We start from the raw sequence: 18893 nt of genomic DNA, 5'->3' as shown, positions 1-18893 counted from the left end.
CGGATACAGTTTTGTTTGTAGCTCTGGCCTGTATCGGGTGGCGTAGGGCGAGCCGAGGATCGTTCTGCCGCGAGCACTTGTGGCACAGCCCGGTCTCACCTGACACCGGGCAGCGCGGAGAAGATCAGGTAGTAGACCCAGCAGCAAGTGCTGGAAAACACGGCCATTTATTACCTTTTTTTCCCCTTATTGTTCATTAAGAAATTTAGGGAGCAACCTTTTTGGTGTTTAATTTTATTTTTGAATATTGTGAATTTTTTTTTTTAATTTTTTTAGAGAAAGCTCAACATGGCTCGTAGTGGTCTCAGATATAGGGGTGAAATTCTGAGAACATCGGTGCGCAGCGAAATACTGCCCCAGATAAGGTGATGATTTAACAGACCCTTGAACGGAAGATTAGAAGCTCTCTGTTACAATTATTTGGGCTTAGTCTGTTGTCTGTAATGATCAGAAGGCAAATTCGTGTTTCCAGGTCAGATGAATCTTCTTCAGGGATTTTTATTGAAAAACGCGATAGGCAGTTTTGTTAGCAGATTGCAGCGTTTCTGCCTTATCCGTGCCCCTAGAGACTGATACGTCTGTTTATACAGAAGCTTTTAAACCTTTTTAAAGACTTTTATTAGTTGTGACAGTGCTTTGGAGCATGCTTATTATGCTGCTTGCATTGTTGTTCATATTTCACAATAGTATTTTTGGAGTTTTATTTACTCTGCGATAAAAATAGCTTCCGTGATCTGGCTTTTAGGATTTACTTCTAGTTTGAAAACAGTTTTGTTACAACATTTCATGTGAATTATAAATTTACCCTGACACCCATCTGATTACATTACCCATCTTCTTTTTAGGTTTATTTTTGATGTTCTAAGGTTTTCCAAGCCGTCTGAATAAGGTTTAATGGATTTTTAATTAGTGAGCAGATCTTGTGGGCTTTGCTGGTGGTGATGGTGGTTTTTTTTCCCTTTCGGCTTTCCTAGGTTTAACAGTCTTACCGAAAGAGAAATATTTCATAACTTGTTGACATTATCTCAAATAAAAGTGCATTTTTTTTAGGGAGCACGAAGGGTAAGGGTAAGGCTAACAGATGAATGAAGTCTGTGGTTTTATGACATTCATTTCATTTTTTTTGTCTAAATCCATTTCAGATTGGAAATGACAATATTTTATGCTATCAATTAATTTGGCTAGTATTAGCAAAACTCTACGTAACGTGTTTTAAGTCAGCATCTTGTGTAGGAGCAGGATATGGGCCCTTTGGGTACTGCCAGCCCTCTCGCGATCCCGCCAGCTGAAGCTTCGGTGGGCGAAGCAGTAGGGCGATGCTCCGATGGTGTTGCCTGTTGTAACCTACAGGCAGAAAGACCTGTGCTTGCTCTTAGTTTAAGAACCATTAGTAAAATCGATTTGAGACAAAAGATGCTGAACTTCATTTGAGGGGAAAGCATGGGGTGTTCGAAGTTGACTGGTGCAATTTCATTAGGATCTGGAAATCTCTCAGGACGGTGCTGTGTGAATGGCGTTTAGTTTGTCCTACAGAGTTGGAAATCATAGGTAAGAGGTCAGTATTTGCATCCGTTTTCCTGAGTATCCCAGCACGGTCTGCACCTGCCCTTCCTGCGTGTGCAGTGAGGAGGTGTAAGGTAAGCAGCCAAGTGCGTCGTAAAAGTACCTGCACGGTGTTCCTGTAGTGAGACTAGGGCAGTGTCAGAAGGAAATCTTTGAGAACGACTCGTAATTAATGCTGCTAAAACTACACAAAGCTGTTCGAGGAGACCAGAACTTGCACAAAGTTCCAGATACTTGGCAGCTGCTTCTCCTGCACGATGACTCAGAGCTGTTGAATTTCACGTACGAGATGCTGAAATCCCCGGCGATGAGGATTGCTGTCCTTAGCGTTGCGTTGGCACCTCTGCTGAGGACAGAGCAGCAGGCAAGTGGTAGCGGGGAGTAGCTGGAGGGTTCTGCATTCGCAGCAAAGACAAGAGCTTGGCCCTGCTGCGGGTAAGAATTTTTGGCATCGTGTCTGTCACAAGATTGGCGAAGTTAAAACTTCCCGTAGCCGTCGTCATGGAGAAATACATCTTGTATTCTGCTGCAAGTGCTACACTTATGCTACCAGTCAAGAAAAGACAGTGTTTGAAGCGGTAGCATATTTTGATGCAGTTTTGTTGACTTTAGACAAAGGAAGAAGTGTGGACAAGCACAGTGCTCCTGATGGGGCACCAGCAAACTCCTGCAGAGGTTAGAAGATTTCTGGGTTTGACGGTGCCAGTCGTCTCTCAGCTGTTATGGTTGCCGTTTCCTTCTCTGCCAGTAAAACTAAAACAAACAAACCCCTCCAAACAACACCAAACTCATGTGAAAACATTCAGTGGTCACGATGAAGCTCATGGCAGAGCCTCCCACTGTGTTCTTAGGGTTCCTCCAGCCAGCAGCCATCACCATGGCTGGAGGCGGGTGGGGACACAGAGGCAGAAAAGACTCTCACAGCTCTGCCTGTAGCTGCTGGTGCTCCTGAATGTTCATCAGATTTGGTGCCAGAAAAGGTTTTAAAACATAGAGTGCAAATGGTGAAACTGTGGTACATTGTTTTGAATCATTTTGATAGCGAATATGGCCGAGTGCATTGATAACAGATTTGTAAAGGATGCTCTTTGTGCAAAAATGCAAATCTATAATGGATCGGAAGGTCATAATTGCATCAGGTTCTCTTTGCATTATAATTATTCCCGAACTGGGCATAATGGGTATTATGGCTCTGGATATAATGCGTTTTATGGCATAGAACTAACACTATAAAACTGCAAGGCAGCCAGGGAGAGCGTCTATCAACGCGAATGTAGGTTTTGGACAATCAGTCTGCAGCAGTTCGTGGTGCTGTGTATTGCTGTGATACTAGGACAGGTACTCGACTAACAGTAATTCCAGCTTACGGACCTTATAGATGTCTGAACAGTCAATTTGAAAATTAGACCTGAAAGCCTCTCAGGTGGTTTCTCACTCGTTTATTCCAAATGTCTCCAAGTCTGAAGAGCCCAAAGCCACGGGTCAGGCAACCTGCCTTGGTGCTTTGGACACCAGACTCGGGATTCTCACGTACCGATACCACAGAGGTGCACAGAAGCACAAGTGCGGTGTAGTAGCCTCAGCCTCAGTATTTCAATATTTCTGTCACTGGCTGTAGCAGAGCTGTGACTCCACAAATACTTTATGGGCTGGTGTGAAAAGATCATTATTTTATTTGCCTGCAGCTTCTGTCGGTAAGGAATCTTCCTGGTTCAGCCGTTCCCAGCTGCGCCTCTCTCCCTGCCCCCTGAAGATGCTCCCAAATGGGGTGACAAGTTGGGAAGAAGATGTCATGGTCTGGTCGGTATAAGGGTCTGTTTCAGCTAGGGTAGGTTGGTCTTCATCTGCTAGAACAGTTCCGGTCTCAAACTGAGCAGCTGTACCCGCAGGGAGGAGCAGCGAAGGCGCTGAAGACGTGGCTGTGGCCAGAGCGGCGCCGTCGCGCAGCAGCCTTTCAAAGGCAGGGCTGGGGGCTCACGTAGCAAAGGTAACTAACTGCAAGAGCAGTTGAAGCTGAAAACAGAGAGAAACCAAACTTACCTGTAGATAAAAGTGCTGATTCATCTGGCCTTTACATTAGAACTGCTCGATGCAAGTTCTTACACGTGTAATATTTTACTCCAGACCTGTCTCAGGACATCTTTTTTCTTTGAGCTCTGCATTCATCAGTCACTTTTCCTGGTGTTAGCTTACTTCTGTAAACTGTGACCGTACTCTAGAATAAAAGCAAAGATGCAACTACAACATTCACTACAAGTAATCTTTGAAAAACTCTTATTTGCATTTCTGAGCAGCGTAGGAAATCTTTGGTGACTCTTTCGCAGGAGAGTACTAGAAAAGTGCAGATAAGAATCAGCACTCGCGGACTGGAGTCCAGGTTCTTTTTATGCTTTTTCTCAGACATCTGTGATCTCAAAGGCTGTATATCTTTTAAAATACTTTATTTTTATTTCAGGTGTTTAGTGCTAACTGTATAAAATACAGATGGGAAGAAAGTTCCAGCTCTGAGCACGTTGCAGCCCGGGTGAATGAGTAATGCGCAGTGAGTGAGTGATGGCTGCGCCGTCGTTACTGATTAGGGGAGCTGCAAGATGGGAAGTTGCAATGTTTTGGTTTGAAATGCAACCTTTCTTTGATGGAGAGTTTTTGAAAAGATGATTACGCTATATAAATCAGAAGTGTTAAGATATATACTTGTCTTTGATTGTACCAGGAGGCTAACAGGAAATAAAGTATATTTTTGAGATCTCTTAATAATTAAGTTGAAGGTTGAGCAGGTTCTGTAATGAGATTGTAATAACTCTGTTTCCACAGATGTTAAACAAAAACTGTTTCTAGTCTCTCACTCCTATTTCTGAAAGGTCAGCTTTATCGCCTTGCATCAGTTAGGAGGTTTCTGTTGCTCCTCTTTTCCATCCATCAGGGCCTTTTTGCTGTTCGTATACACACCACTAATGTAAGAAGTAAATAGGAAGAAGGCAAACACCAAGCTCTTTTTTTTATAATATGCAAAATAAAATGTTGCAGAGGGAAAACGCAGAAAACATTTTCACCTGTTACTGATTGCTCAGTTGAAAAAATCCTCTTAAGAAGCTTCTGAATTGGGATCAGTCTGAAGACCAAGGCGGTGTAATGGCAGGGATCCTGTTGGCGTTTGGAGCTATTGAAATGAATTCGAGCTAGCTGGCAGTGCCTTGCTTCCAGAGCCATATTGTTCGTTTTGTACAGGGTGAGATGCTGAGTTTTCTCACCTTTTTGTACAGACTGCAGTGATGAGTTGCATTCAGAGAGGGGAAGAAGTTTCCTTAGGTATTCCCATGAGTTGATTCTTGCTTGCTGTGATTCCCTTCACATGGGGCTGGTAGCTGAAATGAGCTGCTCCAGTGCTGAACTTCTGCAGCTGTGCCGATGACTTACTGCTCAGGAATACCAGGAGCACGCGCTTCTGCACACCGGTGGAAAAGATTCTTGAGAGGATGGGGACAGCTTTCAGGCGAGGAAATGTCGTGTGGACACCGGCTTGTTGCCAGCCCTGCTGGCTGGATCACTGGTGGAGCCTTTTTATGCAGCGTTCCTCTACCGCCTTCCAGGGTAAGGCTGCGGACAGATGTTCCTTTAACAAGACATCTGTGCTGGTTTAGGATGTTACTGTATCCCAGATGTTACACCGCTTTTTAAGGTTATTGGTCCTGTTTTCTGTATGCAGCCCCACCGTTGCGCTCAGCGCTTTGCGAAGCGTAGGAAGGGAGCTAATTCCTCCCCAAGCAACTTAGGGCATTCGAGAAAGAGGGCGAAGCTCTGGAACGGTTCGTATGAACACCTTCTGGTAAGCTGAGATAAAATCCACTGGAGGAGTAAGGTAGTTTCAAGGCATGCTCTGAACAAGTCGTCATCTGATTTTGTTGGTAGCAATTTAGGGAGAACCTGCAGAAACTTTTTCTGGCGGTAACTTCTGGGCTGTCAGAAACTGGCAGCCTGGCAGCGACAAGAACCTAAGCAGAGTCTCTTCTTCGGTTATTTCACGTGGTTCCAGGAGATGCTGGCCCACGGCCTTGTTACTGATGACTGTAAGGAAAGAATGAGTAAGAGCCACGGTGTCCTTTTGACCTGTATTGTGCTTGTAAGCCTACAGAGTTACTGCTGTCACCATGGGAGAAGGGGGGAAGTATACTACAAAAAATGTCATGCTTTTAAAAACAAACAAAAAACAACCATCAACTACAAAAAAAAAACAAAAAAACACAAAAATACACTTTTCTATTTTATCCTAGCATCGTGCATCCATGACTCTCCGTGCAATTCAGCAGAAGCCCCTTCGATGCTTGGAGATGTTAAAGTGAAAAGTGAAAAGACAAAGCTTGGAAGCAACCTCACTGAGGTTTCTGCCCGCTGCAAACGGACTAGCTAATGATCTGCTGAGCCCTGCAGCAGGTTTTGCTGGTTTTTTTTTTGTTTTTTGCTGGGGCTTTTTTTTCCTGTGGGCTAAATGTGATTAGTTGCTCGCAAGAATTGTATTTACTATGATGTATTTAAAGATAGAGATTAATGAAAGGCATTAGCCAAGAAAGCTAATTGATAACAAATTTTGGAGTAGGTCACAGAGGGTTTTGATAAATGACTCAATGTTCTATAAATACGAATAAAATTATTGTAGACAGTAATTAAATTCAACTGGAGTCCTATATACATTAAAAAAAAAAGTAATTTTTTTTCTTTTGTTGACTTTGTTTCGTGAAACACTGACTGCGCTTTAAGAAGTTGCATTGCTCACAGTGGATCCGTTCATTTAAACATAAATAGACGTGGTTTTGTTTTTTCCTTCTAAATTGCACTCTGTTGTAGGAAAAGGCAAGTGAGAAGGCCAATCGCAGACAACTTGGCAGCGGCTCAGCCTGTGTGCCAAGCCCACTGCCTATTGTACTGCCTGATATTTATTGTTGTGTGCTCCTCGCCTGTATCGGTCAGGCTCTGCCTGTACATTTTGTTCCCGGTCCGTAACGGGGTGGGATGTGGCTCATCCGTGCTTCGGCCCTCGCCCGGCCGCTGCCCGGGAGCTCTGGATCCTGCGGTGATGGGTAGAGGTGTGGCGTGCTGTGCCCTGCTAGTAAGGAAGTTTGGGACTGAGGAATATATGCTAGAAAACCCCAAAGCTGCCCAAATTTGTTCTGTCTCTGTTTCTCTTACTGTGGCGTTTGGGATGAGCCTTTGCTTGGGAACTGGACCAGCATTAGGGGTGCTGGGTTTGGCGGAGGATGCACGGTGATGGACGCGTTACTCCTCTGCATCCTCATTAACTAACCAGGTTTGGGCTAATTTGCAGTCCAAAAGGTGAAGCTTTCTAGAAGACTTTCCAGTGAGAACAGGCTTAGGTCTTAGTCCTGTTGGTAACTTACAGAGTCAAGTCCCGAGAGCAGAATGTCCCAGCCGTTTGCTTTTTCCGCTTGATTTAAAGAAGAGTGGAATAAGTAAATAAATAAATAAAAAACTCGCTGGGACTGTCAGAGGAAAATCTAGTGTTACGCAAAGCAGTCGCAGCCTTTACTAAAATCTCTAGAATTAATAAAAATGACATGAAACAACCCATTCTTACTGCAGATGTTGATTGTAGCAATAAGGCACACGATACAGCCTCTTCAAATCGCGTTTTCCGTGGAAACGTTAAACTAGAGTTGCCAGTACAGCGTGCGTTTCCCAGCTTTGGGACGTGAATTTTTTTTCTCTAAACCAAACTTGAATTTTTAGGCTGTAAAATCTCATGTAATTGTGAAATGAACGCAGCTGACAAAAAACGAGCTGATGATATAATCCAGCATTTCTTCCAGTTCTCTGTTTCAGACTTGCCTGACGCTATGAGGGCTTTTAGTAAAACACTGGTGGGGAGAGGAGGGAATGGCAGGAAAAGACCAGACGTGGCTCTATCTTGTGCCGAGAAGAAGCAATTATGTTTAATTAATTGAAACCTCTGCTTCTCCTCAGTGTTAAATAGGTTGTTAAAATACGGTGGGGACTTTGGGGAGCGAACGCTGCTCTTGTTTAAACAAAGCGTTCAAAAGAGCTTTGTGAGGCACTTCAGCATTTCGTACGTTAAATGCGGTTGTAATAGCAAGTCTAAACCCAGATGTGAATTATTAAAGAAATGTAAACAGTCGTCTTCCACTATTTGGGGGCCTTTACCGAAAGAGATATCGGAGATCACTCAAAGTGGGTACTTGGGAAGAAAGCAGAATTATCATTTAGGTTTGTGACGGTTTACAAGTAATCCCGTCGTAGTCCAAACTCGTACCTTCGCGTTGCGGAGGGCTGCTTGGTGCAGGAATAATGGGGATGGGATTTAGAAATAATCCCCGTCCTCAGCTGGGTGCGTTTGGCAAAGCCTCGCAGCGTCCCTGCGTTGAGCGAGCGGCCTCGGCCTACCTGCGCTCTCCTGCCTCCCCACGGGGCTGGCTGACGCGTTGGGCTGTTGTAGAGAAAAACAAGAAATACAGCCTAAATGTTTATTCTGGGGGGCTGTCACTGCCTGTGGGTAACGCAGCAAGGAGAAGGGTAACCGTGTGTCCCGAGGGGTAACCTTGCTCACACATTTTTCGGCTTTGCTGGATCAAATCTCCCAGTGCCAAGAAGATACAAGTCCCGTCCTTAGTCTCTTCTCACTTTCCTCTTTCCCCTCGCTCCTTTGCAGAGGCGTGGCTTGTTTCAGGCTCTGCTTTTAGCTGCACTTTCATTCTTTTCGTCCTTTGCAGAGGCAAAAGGGCTCCCATCGCAGTTTAAAAGGATTTCTCGTTCGGTAGTACCAGGCAGGGCCCCTTGCTTAGCAGGAGAAAACCAAGTGTAGGCCCAGAAGATGATCGTCAGCCCCAGCTCTGTGCACGCGATTGTCTCTGATCCCGGAGATCCAAAGGCATTGCACCACGGAGTGTATTTTGTAGCCGGTTTAGCAGATCTAGTTGTGAGCTAATACTTCTGCTAGGTCACAGTGTTTTAACAGGCTGTACAAAAAAAAAAAGGAAACGCAGTTTTTGGAATGATTGAATCGCTTCAAAAGAAAAAATCTCCCAATGCAGAACTTAAAGCAAACTTCTCAGAATCCCTGAAAGAGGAAGCAAAGGGGTTTTGGTGCCGGGGGACGCTTCCCCCGGGGGGGGGACACCCTGATTCAGGGCAGGCTGGCTGCTGACCGGTTGCCTTGGAGCTCGGGGGCTTTGGAAGCACGGAGCTGCCCCAGAGCGCTCCGAATTTGTGTACTTGGACTCAGAAGCTCCCAGGGTCTCCCAGGCTTTCTGTCGGCGTGCCAGGCAGCTTGCCAAGTAGCCTGAAAATTTGGGAGGCGAGGTGCCAAGCTCCTGGCTCCCTTTCAAATGGGCTGCCGAACAGCTGGGAATCTGGATGCTCGGGCTTCGCGACAGCCCACCGCGTTTCTTGCTGGAGAGGCAGGCAGAGGAAAAAAGGCTGAAATCCGGGATGCAAACCTGTCTGCTTTCTGTCAGACCTTGATTGAAATGGAAACGGATCTGCCAGGTATTTTAGTTTCGACGTGCTGTCCTCACGTTATGACTTCTTTACTGTGGTAACATCCAGCCATCTCTCATAACATTTGATTTTCGGTGTCAAAATATTTATTTCACTGAAAATAATACATGTTTCAATTTAGTTGCTTTAGCCTTGTTATTATTCTATAGTTTTTTTTTTTTTTTCCCCCTAAGGATGCTCTGAATGAATTAGTGTCTATTTTATTGCACGTGTAACTACTGGCCAGATTTGGGTCGTGTTCTCTGTTATCTCTGCAGGTATCTCCTATGTAATGAACAAATGTGGAGCAAGCAGGACACTCATCATAAAATGATAATATTGAATGTATTTTTTTTTTTGATCAGAAGTTTATGATAGAACTTCTCTTGTAATAATAATCAGGAAACTTTAAGGGGCCAGCTGCTGAGCGAAGTGAGCATTGTTTGAGATCGTTCCCTAAAACAGGAAGAAAGGGGAGGAAACTCAATCTGTACAAGACTGAAATCACTGGTTGGCTTAAATGCTCTACAGTTTGGTGCTGATGATTATCCCTCCAAAATGCAATTATTTAGACCCTGGGTAAATTTAAAAATAAAAAGTCCTATCAGCTTAAAAACAGTTTTCCTTTCTTGTGTTTGCAGGCCTCGGAGTAGAGGAAAAACTGCAGTGGAGGATGAAGACAGTATGGATGGTTTGGAGGCAGCAGAAACAGAAAACACTGTGGAAACAGGTAATGAGAATACGGCATTGGTGCTCTCCGGTTACTGCTTCTCTCTCGGAAATTCATTTAATTAAGCGGGCCTTTGGTAGGCAAGAAGCGTTTATTTAATTTTGAAGTATGAGACATGCATTTGGGCAGATACTAAAAAAGCTGTATTATTTAAACCTATGTTAATTAAGGCTTTTTGAACTTAGTGCTTTTAAGTAGTGTAATGGGGATGCTTTCCATATTGTAGTTATGTAGTGACTCTTTCTGTTTGTTGTTGTTTGTTTGCTCTTGTTCTGTTTTTTTAAGTTTGTATCTAGCAGAAATAAAACCTCTGATGCTGTTATTTTTAGAATACCTGCCAAAATACAGTATTACTAACAGACTTGTAATCAGCTAAATAATTCTGAGCTAACTCAGCTAACTAATTCAGATTATATACCAGAGGATAACTGGGATAACCTAACGTTAATGCTTCCTACTGCTGCTGAGGAAACGAGATAAGAATCGGTTCCTGCTTTCGTAAATATTTGTTCTGATGGTGCTCAAATGCTTCAGTTACCAGAGAGCTCGGATTGCACTGGATCGAGCACTGCTGTAACGGTTTGTGAAGTCTGTGCTGGCAGGTTAAGAGTCTAAAGAGACGAGCAGATGAGCTAACTCGCAAGATAAAGGCCGTGGTGAAGAACTGTCATGTCTTTGCCAGGCACACGTCTGTAGCCATTTGCCTGCTTTTAACCGGGGACTGAATATATGTAGCAGGATGAAACCTGCCAGGAAGGATGAAGCCACGGCCAATTGGCGGAAGTTCGTAGATTTTGACAGAAATAAAGCTTAAAAATTCACCGAGACATAAGGGATTATAAATTTAATTAGGTAGCCCTATATGTGTAATGAGCAAAGTGGAGAAGAAAGCACAGACACGCTAACAGCAGAAGCTGGCGGTCAGGGAGGCAGTTGCGTGGAAATGCCAGCTGAGTTACAGGAGTTGTCAATTATCGCTGGTAAGTAAAGCAGACAGAGTTGTGAAGTCTTCAAATGTGAAGTTGAAAGTCTGCGCTTAGTGTGGATTTATAGGGAGAACAAGTAGAGGACCTCAGAAGAGCCATTTTTGCAGCCAGGTTTTGTGTATGCCATATAGGAATAGGGTTGGAGTGGTTAAAGCTCTGAGAGGAGGCTGAAATCTTCAAGTGGATGGAGGATGAGCTTTGGCTGTCCATGCTGGTCTCTGGCTTCTGACTTGGTAGATGCCGTGAACAGGTTTGAGAAGGCTTTTTACCCAAGACTCTACGCTTTTGGGAGCGTCACGAGTGTTTAGTCACAACTTCTGTTGAATTTAAGTGTTGTTAATGGTTTGTGGAGAGAGTCTAGATGAAAGCTGAACACAAGAGCGTTTCATCGTTTTCTTCTGTCAGTTGTTTTTCTGCTCCTGGTAATAAGCTACTGGTGGTAGTGAACCCGGATGGTCTTTTCCAGCTTCTACAAGTAGGTAATTACCAGTTATTAAAGTTGAAATTAAATAAGTGGTAGCAGGTTTTTGCCTGTAGAAAAACAGAGCAGGGTAAAGGAAGACTACTTCTAAATGTGTCCTCTGTTCCATTCATTACTCTTCCTATGGTAGGAAACAGCTTCATGGAAATTAGAGAAGGGGACAGAAAGTGGTTGTATGTGGTAAGTTCTGTAAATCTTAAATATATTTAAACATCGCCTCCCAACAAGCAAGCAAGAAAACTAAAACAACAAAATAAAACCACCCACAAGTAATTCCAGCTAAACAACTGACGATACACCACTGTTCCAGGATTTTGGTGATAGCTATATATTTTTGGCTTTACATTTCATTATTAACAAAGATTCTCAACAGAGATCTGTGCACATTTTACATACAGAAATACATAGTTGTGAAAATCCCATTATCAAACTGCTCAGCGTGGCAGAGACACAATCACAATTAAAAGTTGAACAGTTTGTGACTTGATAGAGTTTTAATTGTATTAATTGGAAAGGTTGCTGCCTCTGAAACTTTTCTAAGTTTAGCTGTGTCAACAGTCAAGGGTGGGAGAAGGAGAAATCCCAGTTTGTGTTACTCAAACTGAAGTGCATTTGTGGTCCAGTTTGGGAATTTCTACTCTGACTAAAAAGGTCTTTTGTTTTGTTTTTGTGTGAACGGTGGGCTTGCCAGCAATTTGGTGTAGTCGTTGGCAACCAAAACATAATATAGTAATATCTTAAAGCTCGGAATGAGATCACTTGAACTTCAAATCCTCTTGATGTGCAACTTCTGACATATTTCGTCTCTGCGTTTCTAGCTGCTTTCCCATTGTTTGTTTTGTGTGCGGAGAATAGTCAGGATTTTTTGTGTGCGTGTTTGTTTGTTTTTAATTATTTATGGAGTCTAGTATTACTGGTTCCCTTTTTTGAAGCGCTATTTTAATAAAATATTAAAATGATTCCCACCTGGACTAAAGAGGTGTTTTCTGGCTAAAATCCTTCCTGAAGCGACTCTTAAAATAATGGTAGGGTGCAGGGACTTCAGTTGCAGCAGAGGAAAAAAGTTGCTGCCCTGAACAAAATTCGGTGTTGTGTGTAAAAAGAGGCAGAATTAGAACCGAGGCAGGGGAAGGCGTGTTCCCTGATCGTTTCAGTATGGTTTGTTAGCCCAGCCAACCAAGTGACTTCTGAGCCTTGCCCATTTTCTGCCAAATGTTTCTGCCATGTTCGCTTCGTTGGAAATGAGCATGGAATTCCTGAGGATGGAAGGAGGAGGGAAGTTTGGAAAAAGAGCTACTTGGAACTTAACTGTACCTTTTCCTTAAACAAACAAAAAAGACAACAAAGAAGCGAACAAGACAAGACAAAAACTGCTTGTACTGAATCAATAGACTTTCAGGTTCTTGTCAGCTTCAGCATAGACTTCTTCCCTTTACCTGCTAGCCCTGTTTCTCTTGCTGATTTCTTGTCTTCCTCCTTTTCTGACTATTTTATTTCGTGACTGCACGACCCTTTCCAGCTGTTTCAAATCTGTTGTCTGTTCCTTACTCCCATTTTTCTTCACCATGGTTCCCACCAGTGACTTTCCACTGGTATTTCACTATCCAGCCGATCCTGAGCTTACCCATCCCTCTTAGCACCCACAGAATCGCAGCCTGGTGAGGCTGGCAGCACCTCGGGGTCCCTGGGGCCCAGCCCCTGCCCCAGCAGGGCCACCCCGAGCAGGGTGCCCAGGCCCATGGCCAGGCGGCTTTTGGAGCTCTCCAAGGAGGAGACCCCACAGCCTCTGGGCAGCCTGGGCCAGGGCTCGGCCACCTACACTGTGAAGAAGAAGAAGAAGAAAAAAAAAAAATATATATATATATATATATATATATATATACATTCTTCTGTGGTTTTGTGCCAGTTGCCTCTTCTGTCAACACCTTCGACCCATCAGCACCTTCCACCTTCCTAGCTCTCAGTAAAACACCCTTCATTGTGGAATATGGTGTTTTACTGTGTGTCCTCTTGTTCTGCTCCTCTTGGCCTAAGCAGTTTACTCCTGATGACTGAACCTCCGTAATGCCCCCCAAAAATAGAAGCATTGGAAAGCATTGTGCCTGTCTGTGCACATACATATATACAGATATAAAACTGCTGATCTACAGAAAGAAATAACGAGTATGTCCTGGGAAGTTTTCTGTAGTTTTGGAGGCCCTTTGGTACTAATGAACACTTGGTTCAGTTTTTTTGCCATCTTCTATTAGTTTCAGCAAATTTCTGTGCTTGGCGGTTTCTTGGTTCTGCATTTAAATTCACTGAAACTGAATTCTTTTATTATTCCCTCTCCTTTTTGAGAACACTTGTAAAATATCCAACTCCTCGTAGAGTCTGTAATTCTTCCTGCCTTTGTGTCACATAAAAATGCTGGGATTCAGACTCTGATCTGGGAGAAGTGCAATGAAGTAAGTTTATTTTAACTTCTGAGTCTCTTGGGAAACTCATAGTAAATCCGTTGGGTATTCTGTTTACTATCTGTACCACATCAAGCAATCCTTAGAATAAATTACCCTTCATAACAAACCCTTACTTCCCATTGCTATTTGGAGACTTCAGAAGTGATAATGCATAAAGCAATCCAGGTTATTTTATCAATGCCTGTATCATCATCCTCAGTAACCTCATCATCAGAGCCAGGGACGTTGCCTGCCCGGTTGCTTTCTTGTTGGGCTTCGTGTGAACTTCCTGAAGGTAAATCTTCCTGAAGGTAAATCTTCTTTGTCTTTTGTCCCTGGACAAAGGACAGAAGTACCAGAACCAGACGTTTCTCAGTGAAGGGAAGTTATCCTTGTAGAGGCTGCCAGAGAGTTTTGGATAAATTCAGAGTCTCTCGAACTCTGAAGCAGCCTGAAAGGCACTTCTTCTTGCAGTATCTTACCCACCATCTTTTGTAGCAGTATGAACCATACTGAGCAGAGCCTCGCACTAGGAAAAAGTAAAATACGTCTGAGGAAGGCCTGGTTTGAGTAAATCGATGGGAAAAGCTCTCATCAACCTGTTAGCAAAGATTTTGAAATCCACCTTGTGCTTTTCAGGCAGCTGCTTAGGCTTCATCACTGTACTGTCTTTCACTTCTAAACCTGATGAAAGGAAGAATTGACACTACTGAGGATATTACCTATAGATTAAATAGATCCATAAATATCTGAGACAAGTATGTGCTTAAAAACACACTTAAGTATGTTTGTAGGCAATTAATATTATGTGTACTCATTAAAAAATGAGTAATTCCCTCTTTGTGCAGTTGTCTCCTACCTGTCCATGCACTGGAAGAACTGGCAGAACAGAAGGATCTTGTTACTCTAAACATCTTCTTATTTTTCTTCTTATTTTGGCAATTTGGATGGAATAAGGAAACCAGATGCAACAGGAAGTTTTTATGTTTTCCTTTAAATTATTACTGTCTTAGTTGATAATAACATTGTCATACACACTTAAAATGGGCCATTTAGAAAAATCTGATTTCTTTTTTCCATCTGACTGATACCTCAGGTGTTCGTGTCTCTATTTTGCAGTAGGCGGAGTCTGTTTTTTCAAAAGAAATTCTCATCTCACTCAGTTTTTCAGTGTGGAGGCTATTTCTGAAATGCAACCCTGTATTTATTTATTTATTTATTTTCTTCGGTAGTGCTTTTCCACTTTATGTATCAAACTATGCTTTTTTAAGCATAAAAAAAAAATAAATTATTTTTGAAGGAGTTTTCAGGGACCCAGCATATTCGGCCTTCCCTTTCTTAGCACTGCTGCTGCTGGCTCATTAGTAACATAATAGGGGAATTTGTGTTGACGTTCCCAGTCAGTATTCTGCAATAGTAGCGTGTATCTTGTGTGTCATACACTCCTTACACAGAATCACTGGAAATGGGGCTGTTTGGTGTAGATCTGTGTCATTTTTTTTGGAAAGCTGTGTCGAGGCTGACTCTTCAGTTTGTTTGGTGGAAGAGATGCTAGAGAAATTTAGGTCTCAGTCCTAATTGAAATCTCCGTATTGACTCTGGAGCCCTGGAAGGATCTGCCCTGGTAGCCCTTTTCCAGATCAGGTACAAAAAGAGAAAAAATTAGCTGGTGATAAAAATTTATTCAGGGTAATAAAAGAAATACCCACCTGCAGAGCACTGAAGAAGGACCACTGAAAATGGAATGAATCTTAAATTCACAGAATCACAGAATGGTTTGGGTTGGCAGGGACCTCAAAGCTCACCCAGTGCCACCCCCTGCCATGGGCAGGGACCCCTCCCAGCAGCCCAGGCTGCCCCCAGCCCCATCCAGCCTGGCCTTGGGCACTGCCAGGGATGGGGCAGCCACAGCTCCTCTGGGCAGCCTGGGACAGGCCTCACCGCCCTCTGAGTGAAGGATTTCTTCCAAATACCTAATCTAAATCAAAATTCACAAGTAATATATATAAAGTAACACAGAGGGGAAAATAACCACCCTTATTTTGTATAAACAAAAATTGGCTCTCAAATATCCGTTACTACCTGAGTAGCTGTGCAGTAGCAAAGTAGTACTGGTGTTCTGCTGAGTATTGGAAGTAGCTTTTGTACGCTGGAGAAACAAATCAAATAGTAAGAATCACTGGTGCAAAGGAATAAGGGGAAAGAACCATCAGTTGCGTTGTTTTTTGTTTTTGTTTTTTTAACGGTTGCTTTATAAATCTGTGACACGACTGCGTATTGATGCTATATGCAGTTGTGCATCCCCTTCTCCAGTAGGGATGAACGGTAGTTGGGAAAGTCCAGGGAAGGCCATTAAGTATGATAAGAAGTAAATAATAGCTTCCGTGCGGGGAGCAGTTAAGGTTGAAAGACTTCAGCCTGAAATTGTGTGATTGAGGAAGAATTTAAGAGGGTCCTGCAAAATGATGACTGATAGAGAGAAGATGAACAGGGAATGATGATTCATTTTGTTTGGTAACTCAAAACTTAAGGGACATCAGGTCATGGTCAGAGCATAAAGGTAGGTGCGCTTGCACTCAGCATGTCTTTAAATTATCAAATTCATTGCTACTGGATGCAGCAGGCATGGAAAATTTCAGTGGGTTTCAAAAAGACCTGAAAAAAAATCACGGAAAAATAATCAGATGAGTTCTGTTGAATTTCACTTCTTGCTTGCTTCAGTCCAGATCACTGGTAGCTGGTTAACCAGAATATATGTCGTGTGTAATGACATCTATTAGTTTAGATGGTCGTACACCGAAAGCCTTGTTTTCATTTTGTAACAGGTATAAAATTTGCACAAAGGTATTTTCTCTGTGAAATGCATCTATTTGAATTGATTAACATACACACTGAAATGGACGAAAAAATAAATGTGGGCTTTCTTCTTATCTCCATGTGTAATGGCTGTCATAGTAGGTAAAGCATTGTGGTGTCTTTCAGATAGCGGGGAATAAAGGTTATGTAGAGGTCTTTAAATGCAGTAGGTGCATCACTTGGGGGAAAAAAATACTTTTGGTGGTTGTACATATTGTTATTGTGGATTGAATTTGGCAATGGTGACTTGAGATGAAGAACGTTTCCCTCTGTCTATAGAGAAATGGTTCGTGCATTTGGCCATTACTGTCACATTCAAACTTCAGTCTGCTTTTGTCCCTTTACTCCCCAGTTATGTTTTAGCAGAAGAATATATGGCCACAAACTCAACGAAGGCAGCATAAGGGCAGGAGCTACTGGCAGCCATCTCCGTGTGTCTTTGTCTTTGGCTTGGCTCTGGGGTCCTGAGTGCTTGCTGGTGCCCTGCACAGGACTGGTTAACCTCAGCGTATCAACCTCTTCCCCTGTTTCTGGCTGTTAGAACCTATACATACAAAGTTAGAGTACACGAAAGGTTTCCACACCTAAATGATTGCTGGTTTCCGCACCTAAATGATTGCTGGGGGTGATGGTTCCTAAGGCACTGGGAGAGGTGGTGGTGAGGCAGTGTTTCTATTAAACTGTGTCCTGACCAGTGAACACTTGTTTTATTCTTGAGTAGGGAAAAGCCATGAAACTTGGTAACGTCTGGCACTAGCCAGGCATTTCAAATTCATAATTTACATCCCCTTTGTTAAGATTTCTTTCCATATTGTTGCTGCACTGACCTGTTTTCTTTCTTTGTTTACCCTACCGAAAACGGGAGCGTTTTGGTGTTGCTGGTACTTCTGCAGCCCCCTCCAAGGCTGTGTAAAGCACTTGGTCCCGTTAGGCATTATCTGCAGCAGCAGTGCCCCTTTTTGTGCAAAGATAACAATTGCGTCTGCTAGTTAGAAACTTCTTATTCCCTCCTGCAGAAAGCATCTCAGTGAGCAACAGCTGAGACCCCTGGAATGTCCCGGCTGTACGCGGTGGTACTGGTGTTTTCCAGCCTGTAACGCTTTCTGCTCTTATTGGGGGTTTTGCAAGCTCATAGCATGTGCGTTGTTGGCTGCGAACTTACAAGTAGGTCTGACAGCAACCAGTAAATTGGTTAAACAACCACCTCGTCGCACCTAAACAGCGGTAGGGTTTTTATTTTATGTTTATTACAGCTGCTTTGATACCCCCTTCCCTTCCCCCTCAGGAGCACTACGTACTGAATAGTCTCGTAAGATTTTAAAGGAGATTTTTTTGTGGCAGAACTCCTTAAATTATTTTCAGGTTTAGACTTGGAAAACAGTCCCTAATGTTGAAAAACAAATGAAGATCACCCAACCCCTCCCTCCAGTACAAACAACACAGCTTTTGGATCTGCTGGTGTCTTTTCTTTGCCCTGTTGCCGTAGCAGTCCGCACGTATGTTGCCTTATCTTGCTGTGGACTTTCCCAGGTGGCTTGCAGGATAGCGTCTTGTGATTTCTAGAAAACAGAAAAGGGAGCAGTTCAGACCTTTAGTCGGTGTTGCTTCATCACTCTTGCTTCATCCTGTCCCCAAAGAAAACTGCGATCGCGTAACGCCATTGCAGCCATCCCCCGTGTCCTCGTTCCCAGCACGCCTGCGACAGCCTGGAAGGGACCCGGTGCCCCCGATGAGCTCGCAGAAACGCAGGGCTCCCACCCGTGAACCTGCGTGCCCCCTGCGTCTGGCCTCAGGAGCCCTCTGCCCGTGTCTGAAGACGGAGCAGGAAAAGAGGAAGGTGGCAGCACAGTTGTTCTGACAGATACAAATCTCTATGGGCAGCGTAAGGAAGGAAAGCAGCTAGTATTTGGAAAGTGGGCACTCTGTGTCGTCATGAGAGTGGTGTACAGTGTTTTTCTCCTTGGGTGTTTGGTGTCTTCTGCTCTAGAAAGAGGAATAAAAAATAACTGTTATGGAAATAAATTTTTGAATGCTTAAAATGCAGAACTTCTGGAGAGATTTTATTTCCTCATATGAAAATTGAGAATGACTTCTTAATGTAAAACCTAAGACTTACCTTTTCACCCCAAAGCCCCATCTTTAGGCGAATGCTGTGAGTGTTAATTAAAAGAGAAATTTAATACATGTGCTGTAACTTTTCCTAATCCTGCTCCTTCTCTCCTATATATCTGTCACCCCAAGTAGCTACTAGCTTTTTGTTACCATGTCTCTGAAGAGGCATTGTGTGCGATGCCACGGGCTTGTGCATGTGTTACCGGTCCTCATTTCATGGG

The 18893-nt window shown here is 43.4% G+C and overlaps 1 protein-coding gene across 10 annotated transcripts in view; it reads left to right on the top strand.

Annotated features, from left to right (window-relative positions):
• Positions 1 to 18893, top strand: part of KMT2C (lysine methyltransferase 2C) — a 197773-nt gene that overhangs the window by 36613 nt on the left and 142267 nt on the right. For all 10 annotated transcript variants that reach the window (XM_080578524.1, XM_080578523.1, XM_080578526.1 and 7 more), the window contains exon 2: positions 9711 to 9799. In XM_080578524.1, the coding sequence (XP_080434650.1) occupies positions 9711 to 9799 (89 nt within the window). The remainder of the gene's footprint in view (positions 1 to 9710; positions 9800 to 18893) is intronic.

Source organism: Anser brachyrhynchus (genome assembly GCF_964034855.1).
Source record: "Anser brachyrhynchus genome assembly, chromosome: 2".
NCBI lineage: Eukaryota > Metazoa > Chordata > Aves > Anseriformes > Anatidae > Anser > Anser brachyrhynchus.
This window is presented reverse-complemented; position numbering and strand designations above follow the sequence as displayed.